The 10,304-nt window shown below is 43.0% G+C and overlaps 1 protein-coding gene across 1 annotated transcript in view; it reads left to right on the plus strand.

Moving 5' to 3' along the window:
* Zc3h12b (zinc finger CCCH-type containing 12B) overlaps positions 1-6,198 on the plus strand; it is an 18,402-nt gene extending 12,204 nt beyond the window's left edge. The window contains exons 3-5 of the mRNA XM_013034300.1: positions 143-377; positions 1,875-1,981; positions 4,480-6,198. Of these exons, the coding sequence (XP_012889754.1) occupies positions 143-377; positions 1,875-1,981; positions 4,480-5,903 (1,766 nt within the window). The 3' untranslated portion in view covers positions 5,904-6,198. The remainder of the gene's footprint in view (positions 1-142; positions 378-1,874; positions 1,982-4,479) is intronic.
* The last annotated feature ends 4,106 nt before the right edge of the window (positions 6,199-10,304 follow it).

The raw sequence follows: 10,304 nt of genomic DNA on the forward strand, positions 1-10,304 counted from the left end.
ACTTCTGGCTTTTTCTGTTTATGTGGTACTGAGGAATTGAACCCAGGGCTTCATGCATGCTAGGCAAGCACTCTACCACTAAGCCACATTCCCAGCCCCTCCAAAGATGATTTCTACTTTAACATATAATGTATTTTGACAGATCAAGATATACTACGTAAATTGGAGAAAGAGAAGATTCTTGTCTTCACACCATCCCGGAGAGTTCAGGGCAGAAGAGTTGTCTGTTATGATGACCGGTTTATAGTGAAATTGGCTTTTGATTCTGATGGCATCATTGTGTCAAATGATAACTACCGAGACCTTCAAGTTGAAAAGCCAGAATGGAAGAAGTTTATAGAGGAGCGGTTGCTGATGTATTCCTTCGTAAATGACAAGTGTGTTGCTTTCCACTGGGCTTGAAATTGCCTTATATCGGGGCTGGGAAGGTGGCTCAGTGGTAGAGCGCTTGCCTTGCATGCATGAGGCCCTGGGTTTGATTCCTCAGTACCACATAGCAAAAAAGAAAAAAGCCGAAGTGGCACTGTGGCTTAAGTGGTAGAGCTCTAGCCTTGAGCTGAGGAGCTCAGGGACAGCGCCCAGGCCCAGAGTTCAGGCTCCATGACCGGACCCCCCAAAAAAAAAGAAAAGAAAAGAAATTGCCTTATATCCAAGTTACTAGGACTAGATTTCAATAAAAATTAGTGAACACTAATTGTGTTAGGCTGGTCACTATGAAGATAAAAAACTGAATAGGAAACAGGGTCCATTCACAAAGGGCTCAAAGGAGAGAAAAGTGGGGAGTGTGTGGAGGAGACATCTAGAGAGAGGGAAAGAGTGAGAGAGTCAGTAAGATAGTGAGAGAGAGCAGGAGAGTGTGGAGGAAGAGAAAAGGATGGAAGGAGGGAGAGTGGGAAGAGAGAATAAGGGGAGGAGACTATACAATACATTACTAACAATAAAATGATATTTTGAAAGAGGAAAAAAGGAGGGGGGGAAAGAATAGCATAATATATTCTGATAAAGCTCTACACTTAACTTTTTCCCTTGCCAGTTCTAGGGCTTAAACTCATGGACAGAGCCTTCGCCCCAGGCTTTCTTGTTCAAGGCTAGTGCTCTACCACTTGAGTCACAGCTCCACTTTCAGTTTTGGTGGCTAATTGGAGATAAAATTCTCATGAAGTTTCCTGCCTGGGCTGGATTTGAACCTCTGTCCTCAGATCTCAGCCTCCTGAGTAGCTAGGATTACAGATGTGAGCCACAGGCCCCTGGCAATACTTAACTTAAAAAAACATTTGCTTTGGGGCTGGGAATGTGACTTGGTTGTAGAGTGCCTGCCTAGTATGCACAAAGCCCTAGGTTTGATTCCTTAACAACACATAAACATAAAAGGCCCGAAGTCACGCTGTGGCTCAAGTGGTAGAGTGCTAGCCTTGAGCAAAAAGAAACTCAGGGACAGTACTCAGGTCCTAAGTTCAAGCCCCAGGACTGGCAACAAAAAACAAGCATTTGCTTTGTCTATGTGATTAACAAGAAAAGGCCTCCCAATAGATGATGTTTGAAATGAATTTTACAGATTAAAAAGAGCTGCTGGGTAGGACAGTTGAAGGGGATATTATAAAGAAAATGATGAAGGTGTGAAGATGGGTGGCATGCAGTGGGAATGTAGCAGACATGCTAATATGACTAGAGCATAGAGTCCATGGAAGGATGATGTGCAGGGCAAACGTGATCACATGGAGACAAGGGAAGACATGTTTTATTAGCAGAAGGTAGCTGTGTGTCAGGAAGGTCATGACAATGCTGCAGGCAAGAATTCATGAAGATGTGAACCCCTCATGAGGAGTCATGAGGATAGAAGTGAAGACATTTACCTCTTATTTTCTTGCTTTCAGATTTATGCCTCCAGACGATCCTTTAGGACGCCATGGCCCCAGCCTTGAAAATTTTCTAAGAAAGAGACCTGTTGTTCCTGAGCACAAGAAGCAACCGTGTCCTTATGGTAAGTACTTAGGTGCTAAACTGAGGTCAGTAGTAAGGGATACCAAAGGACTCTGTGGATATGTTTCCATTGCAGAACTTCCTTTCAAATGGGAAATTTTGGCTTGATCTTATTCTAGGAACTAATATATATCTTTATGTCCACTCAGTTATGTATTTAAAGTGAAATCTTAGGGCTGGGAAGGTGCCTCAGTGGTAGAGCGCTTGCCTTGCATGTCTGAGGCCCTAGGTTTGGTTCCTCAGCACCACATAAGCAAAAAGAAAAAAGCCGGAAGTGGTGCTGTGGCTCAAGTGGTAGAGTGCTAGCCTTGAGCTGAAGAGCTGAGGGACAGTGCCCAGGCCCAGAGTTCAGGCCCCATGACTGGACGCCCCCCCCCAAAAAAACCGTGAAATCTTAGAAAGTGCATGAGACTAGCTAGCCTTCAGTGAAAAAGCTGACAAACAGTGCCCAGGCTGAGTTCAAAACTCCCACTCCCTCCCAAAAAATAAGCAGCATTGAGGGCTGGGAAGGTGGCTCAGTGGTAGAGCGCTTGCCTTGCATGCATGAGGCCATGGGTTCAATTCCTCAGCACCACATAAGCACAAAAAGCCAGAAGTGGCACTGTGGCTCAAGTGGTAGAGAGCTAGCCTTGAGCTGAAGAGCTGAAGGACAGTGCTCAGGCCCAGAGTTCAGACCCCACAACCGACAGAAAACAAAACAACAACAAAAAAAACAGCATTGAAAGGAGTATTAGTTAATACTTATCTAGAAGCTAAGTCCTGACACATAGCCTGGGAGCCAAGTAATGCTCATTGAAGCAGGGGGACAATGCCAGACTGGGTTTGGAGCCAAGAACAACATGCCTCTCAGGCAGGTAATTGCCAAGGAGAAAATATCCTTTCCTTTTTTTTTTTTCTGAGTTTGAACTTGGGGCCTCAGTGCTGTTTCTGAATGTATTGTGCTCAAGGCTAGCTCTGTACCACTTGAGTCAAAACTAGTTGTTTTGGTGGCTGACTGGCCGTAAGAGGCTCATAGGCATTCCTGCTTAGGTTGGTTTTGAGCAATGATCCTCAGATATCCATCTCCTGATTAGCCATCTGCACACATCACCCTTACCATCTCAGTCAAACTTTGTAGTTGCCTCCAAACTTTATTTTTTTGTGTGGTGTTCCTGGGGCTTGAACTCAGGGCCTGACCACTGTCTCTGAACTTATTTGCTCAGAGCAGTGCTCTACCAATTGAGCCACAGTTCCACTTCTGGCTTTTTGGGTGGTTAATTGGAGATAAGAGTTTCATGGACTTTCTTTCCTACGTGGGTTAGCTTCAAACCATGATCATCAGATCTCAGCTTCCTAAGTAGCTAGGGTTACAGGTGTGAGCCACCATGCCAATTTCCAAGCTTCATTTGTAAGGGGGCACTGGTCTCAGGCTTGATCTAAGGCTAATTTGGATATTTTCTCTTTTGTGGATAATCATATGTAAGGGGAAGGGAGATTTTAAATTTTGTCCTCAATGACCATTTAAATCACAGAGGGTTTTTATGTTCATTACCTTCTTTTCAATGATACTATGATATAGATATGAGTATGAACCCTCTTGACAGAAGAGGAAAATGAGGCTCAGAAAATAAAGTCATTTAAGCCCAGTGGCAATGACTCATGCCTATAATCCTAACTACTCAGGCAGCTGAGATCTGAGGATCAGGTTCAAATCCAGCTAGCTGAGATCTGAGGATCAGGTTCAAATCCAGCTCACACAGACAAATCCAAAAGACTCTTACAGGGCTTGGAAGGTGGCTCAGTGGTAGAGTGCTTGTCTTGCATGCATGAGGCCCTGGGTTCGATTCCTTAGCACCACATAAGCAAAAAGAAAAAAGCCGGAACTGGTGCTGTGGCTCAAGTGGTAGAGCACTAGCCTTGAGCTGAAGAGCTGAGGGACAGCGCCCAGGCCCAGAGTTCAGGCCCCATGACCAGACCCCCCCAAAAAAAAATTCTAAGAGACTCTCACATCCAGCAAAAAGCTAGAAGTGGAAGTGTGGCTCAAGTGGAAGAGCAACAGCCTTAAGCAAAACAGCCAAGCCACAGTGTGAGGACCTGAACAATGAAGCCCCATTAGTGGCACACACACACACACACACACACACACACACACACACATGTCATCATGGTCACATGACCAGTATAGGAAATGGCTGAAATTGCAACTCAGGTTTGACCGGCCCTTAAACCTGTGCTGTGCGTACCATATCATGTGCCTTCTATTACACTATGTTTCCTCCACATGCAGATGATGCCTGGGCAAAGTTGTATGATACTGCAACATTAAAGCTACTCAGCTATTAGCTTCTGTATGAAAGTTTCCTCCTCAGCTTTCCAGTTCTTCCAGTGTGTGATGCCTCCTTGGTGTTGTCTGTTGTTCATCTTTATGACTCGTTAAGCCTAGCCTGAATGACCAGATTGTCACAACCGTTTCTGATAGTGTGGAAAGAGTCTTAACCTCAAGGCATTATATTTTTTCAGGCAAAAAATGCACCTATGGCCACAAGTGCAAATATTACCATCCGGAGCGGGCTAACCAACCCCAGCGTTCAGTGGCTGATGAGCTTCGCATCAGTGCCAAATTGTCCACAGTGAAAACTATGAGTGAGGGCACCCTGGCCAAGTGTGGCATGGGGATGTCTAATGCCAAAGGTGAAATGACCTCAGAGGTCAAACGTGTGGCCCCCAAGCGCCAATCAGATCCCAGCATCCGGTCTGTGGCTGTGGAGCCTGAAGAATGGCTGTCCATTGCCCGTAAGCCTGAGGCCAGCTCTGTCCCCTCACTTGTGACTGCCCTTAGTGTTCCTACAATCCCACTCCCCAAAAGCCATGCAGTGGGTGCACTCAACACCCGTTCAGCTAGCAGCCCAGTGCCAGGATCCTCTCATTTTCCTCACCAGAAGGCCTCACTGGAGCACATGGCCAGCATGCAGTACCCCCCTATCCTGGTTACCAACAGCCATGGGACTCCTATTAGCTACACTGAGCAATACCCAAAGTTTGAGTCCATGGGGGACCATGGCTACTATTCAATGCTAGGCGACTTCTCCAAACTGAACATCAACAGCATGCACAACCGAGAGTACTACGTGGCTGACGCAGACCAGGGCGTGTATGTCCGGAATCCTAACCTCTGTCCTGACAGTCGTATGAGCCATACTAGGAATGACAACTATTCCTCTTATAACAACTTGTACTTGGCTGTAGCTGATACCCACCCGGAAGGCAGTTTGAAGCTGCACCGCTCTGCATCTCAGAACCGTCTTCAGCCTTTTTCTCATGGTTACCATGAAGCCTTAACGAGAGTACAGAGCTATGGCCCAGAGGATTCCACCAAACAAGCCCCCCACAAGCAGTCAGTCTCCCACTTAGCTTTGCATGCCCAGCACCCAGCAACTGGAGCACACTCTGGCTGCCCTGGAGACTATCCTATTCCCCCCAACATTCATCCTGGGGCAACCTCCCAACCAGGCCGGGCTCTAGTGATGACTCGAATGGACAGTATTTCTGACTCCCGCCTCTATGAGAGCAACCCCATGCGGCAAAGACGACCTCCTCTGTGCCGGGAACAGCATGCCAGCTGGGATCCACTTCCCTGTGCAACCGAATCCTATGGTTACCACTCCTATCCCTTAAGTAATAGCCTCATGCAGCCATGTTATGAGCCAGTCATGGTAAGGAGCGTGCCTGAAAAGATGGAGCAGCTCTGGAGGAATCCTTGGGTTGGAATGTGTAATGATTCCAGGGAGCATATGATCCCAGAGCACCAATATCAGACCTACAAGAACCTCTGCAATATTTTCCCTTCTAACATCGTTCTTTCAGTGATGGAGAAGAATCCCCACACAGCAGATGCTCAGCAACTGGCAGCCTTGATTGTTGCCAAGCTTCGGGCTGCACGTTGATGTGATAGGGGAACTTACTTCCTTACTAGGAAACTTCCTTACTAGGAATATGAAGATTAATACTAATAATATACTGAGAGTATGCTTTAGTAACTAAACTTTGTGCAGCCCTTTAAAAGTTACAGAGTGTTTACATCATTTAAGTGGATAACAACTCTGTGAGGTAGGTCTTCCTAAACATCCTCTTTTGCAAAGAAAGCAGCTGGCACTCAGTCACATTAAAGTGACTTGCCAAGGTCACACTGATAGTAAATGACCAAGTCAAGACACACACAGAAGTCCTCGAACTCTAAGTCCCTTGCCCTTTGCACTGTATTTTGTAGGTAATGGAGGACAAATCCCAGGGGAAAGGCATACATGCAAGCAGTCCCAAGGGATTCCATTGCCATTGTGTTCTCAGTCACACATTCTATATTACAAAGTATGGATGATACATCCAACGTAGATTACAAATGTACCAGAATCTGATGGCATACTGAATTAAACATTTTAGAGTTTTAATAAGAATACTGGAAGCATTATTTAAAAGTAAATACATACTCTTATTGCATGGATATCTGATCATTCAATACCTTTAACCAAGTTATAGGGTCATGTAGAATCTTCTAGTTATATTTGACCCTACTTTTAGCAATTCTATTGCATGTATGAATGTATATATTTGGTTTGAGATGTGTGTGTATGAGGTGTGTATATGTGTGTATCTCTGGTATAAACTTTTATATAGTGATAGTGAGAAGATAGGATCTACACAGTTGTTAGTTTATATATGTATACATAGTAGGTCTGACTTGATGATTTTGTCATATTTCAGTTTCAACTAGATTTGAAAGTGAAATATCATGCCAATATTTGAAAATCATTTTTGTAGGCACCAGAGCAAACCAGCTCTCTTTCCTTTGCACTTTTTACTTGCCAACATTTATTAGCAGTTTTTAGCTTCCAAGTCTCTCCACTTCAGCACATTAGGGGTCAAGTTGCAGCCTTCTGCAGAGAAGCTATTGGATAGGCTCAAGTTCCACATATAGTATGTGTGTGCTACCACAAGTGCAGAAAAGTCTGCCCAGGATCAAGGGACTTTACCCGAGTCCACTCACCTTGTCTCAAGAGAGATGGCCAAGGCCCATGTAGCACTAAATGATGAATATAGAAGCTTCACATGATGAGGGGTGAGGGACTAATGGATGATTTGGATGCTTTTTGGACTTCTGACCTATGCAGTATTCAACATCACAGAATCCAATGTTATGCAGGACAGTGCATAGCCATGTAGTCTACTTTCTCCTGCTGTCCACCCTTTGGGCAATAAGGTCAATCACTGGTGGGGCAGAATTTCTTTAAGAAACAAAACCAGGGAATTTTCTAGGTGGTAAAAGGCAACTTCCCAAATGGGAAGGCTGCATCTTTGCTAATCATTGGCTCAGTTATACACTTCAAATCTACGCAAAAAGGGTGCACTTGATAAGTTAGATAATTCTTAGATGCATTATTCAAGATCTGACTTTGGGGTTGGGTGGCACCATTTGCACAATTTGTATCTTGCTCAGGGTGAGAACCTTTGTAGGCAAATGCCTCTAGAAGAGGTGTTTGTTGTTGTTGTTGTTATTGTTGTTTTTAAAGCTGCACTAAATCAATCCCCTTTTTGGAAGTCCACTGTATATTTCAACATTTGAAACCATGACCAGCTCACTATTTCTTGAGCTGGAACTTGCTAATTCCTATAGTCCTGTTTTTCATGAAAGTTGAGAAGGCCTGGCCTTGGCCTTTTGTTTCTTCATGAGAAGGTATGACACTGCCTATAAATGTTTCTTAATGTGAAACACTCCGAATGTCAGGCTGTAGTCAGGGTTGTTTCTGGTAGTTTGATCATGGCTTGCATGCTGCTTTTGAGCTTTCTGTGTCTTCCCACTGCTGATCAGCACAATGTGATTACCAGTATTTGTCTTCACTTAATCACAACTTTGCACTCATTTCCTATTGTTCCCATCCCCTGGCTTATTGGTAAAAATATCATATGTTCTATCATGTAGGTCCATCCAAAGTGACAGTTGCTATTGCAGTGCTTGCTATTTCACACAAATACCACTTCATCCCTTCAGCTTCTTGCACCTTCTAAATCTGCCCTACAACTAAATCAGGGTAACTGATTAATGCCTTTGTGCCAGTTATTCCATCTTCTTACCAAAATCATTAATGGCACTGCAGTATCCACTAGCTGCACAATCTAAACAGAAGCACAAGACCAATCTTGTCAGCTTGCAATTCATCTTGACGTGCTCATATTTAACATACAAAGTAATCACTGTAAGCTCCTCCCAATACTGGAGATCTTTTGAAGATAACATATGTATTTCTTATTTTCTAAGAAGAATTGTCATTCTCATAAAATGTGTATAAACCAAAGCAGCTAGGAGCAATGCCTCAAATAACCAGAAATGACCTTTTGTTGATACAAATTGTATCTCATTTTTTCCTGATTGTATAGAAACAAATGTACAAATACGCATCTTAAACTATATTTAGAACTGATTTTCACCACTGATGTCTGTGGCACTGTGTGTCACAGGGAAGTAGCCCAGGGGTCACAAATGAGCTTTTATTTCCAAAGGGCAGTAACAGTTTATAGACCGACATTTTCAAGGCCTCTTTATCGTTAGGCACACAGCTATTATGTGTACATTTTGAAGCATTATATTGCATAAGCTCTCTTTAGCCTAGTGAATTTGATATATCCTTACAAAAGGGATTTTGTAGAGAGTGTCGGCGAGTCATCAGCAAGCATCTCTAATGAAGCTGTACAACTATGAATGCATGCATCCAGCTTGACTCAGTTATCAGAGCAACATTTTCTTTATATTGAGGTCTACATGCATTTTGGCTTTTCTATTTTGTCTGTAATGATTAAAAAAACAGCACATAACAAAGAGCATTTGGGACCTCCTTGGCTCCCTTGATAATAAAATCAAGCTTCCTTTATGGGGCTCAGTGTGTGTCCTTCAGGATACTTACCTCTAAGCACTCAGCAGGAGTTACTGCACAGAGTTTTCTGTGGTTTTCAAGCAGCAGTATATTTTGCAAGAGGTGCTTTGTAATTTTAATTCTTTCACTGATTTTCTGACCTCATAGCAAGTCTGTGCCTGTTTAGACCTTAGATTTTGTAGAATTTTTTGTGGGGTTTGTTTTCTTTTGGTGACCTTGTTCTCATTGCTTTGATTTCAACCCAAAGGAGAAATATGATCTTGGAGTGGCATGGTCAATCCAGGGCACCCTTTCCGTAAGACAGCTCAAAGGAAAAGGAGCCTTTTCAAAGGTAACATGAAACCATTGTACTCTCTCTTAAGGTGCCAGCTATGCAAGGGAAAATGACAGAGAAGTCAAATGCCTTTTGAAAATGGTCCTCAAAACTTTTCTTCGAAGTAATGAAACACAGCATGATTTTCTTCCTCCCCTCTTACTCCCCTTCCCCACCTCCTGCTTCAGTCCCTTTTAGTTTTTAGGAGACTACTTCTCTAAAATTCATTTTTTCTATTTTAGAATAAATTTATCTTTATACAGTAGTTCAGTCATTGATATCCATTAACCTTTGTCACCGAGTTTTCTTCTAACATGCAAGAGTTTGTTTTGAGAGGCGCTCAGTTACCATTTCTCTATGCTGTAAGTATGGGACTTTGAATGCCCTTTTTGAGGGCCAACAATTTCAATACACTTTGTTTTACTCTGTGAACCAGGTCTAGATCTGCACAGGGAAAGTAATGCCAAGCGGTCCAAAGAGCCCTGCTCAGGTCTCCTCCTAACCTTCCCTTCTCTGCCTTCCCCTAGTTTTGCTTCTCTTCAGGTCTGACACTGAGGAGTGCATAATTGTCAACCAAAATGGCACTACAGTTAGTTCTCATTAGAAACCAAACCAGTGTATTTCTAGAATCTGTTAGTCTAAAGTAGTCAATGCCTTTGTAAAGACTCAGCTTATTCAATATCGGTTGTATTATAGCTAGCTATACACATAGGCAGATTGACTATATTTAGTCCTGGTTTGTGTATCATTGAGCTATAGTAGTTTGCTTTATCCAATTGTGGGATTAAACAATATTGTTTAATGGTTGTAAACTTTTATAAAACCACTTTGGGTTTCTTGTTTGACCCAAACATAATGTAAGTCTCAATGACAAAATACACAAAGCCAACCTGAGGTGAGTGAAAATATATCTCTTCCCCAGTTTTGTCTATCTCTATAATGCATGTGCAATGCTTTGTAATATGTTCACACTAGCATGAATGTGCTGACTTCTACATGAGTTCTGTCTCACCTACAATTGTGATGAAAAATGCTGTTATCACTGACAACAATGAGTTGTAACCACTACTACTTATAAACTATTTGTCTACTAACTACTAATGTCTCTT

The sequence above is a fragment of the Dipodomys ordii genome, unplaced genomic scaffold (genome assembly GCF_000151885.1).
Source record: "Dipodomys ordii isolate 6190 unplaced genomic scaffold, Dord_2.0 Scaffold187, whole genome shotgun sequence".
Classification (NCBI taxonomy): Eukaryota; Metazoa; Chordata; class Mammalia; order Rodentia; family Heteromyidae; genus Dipodomys; species Dipodomys ordii.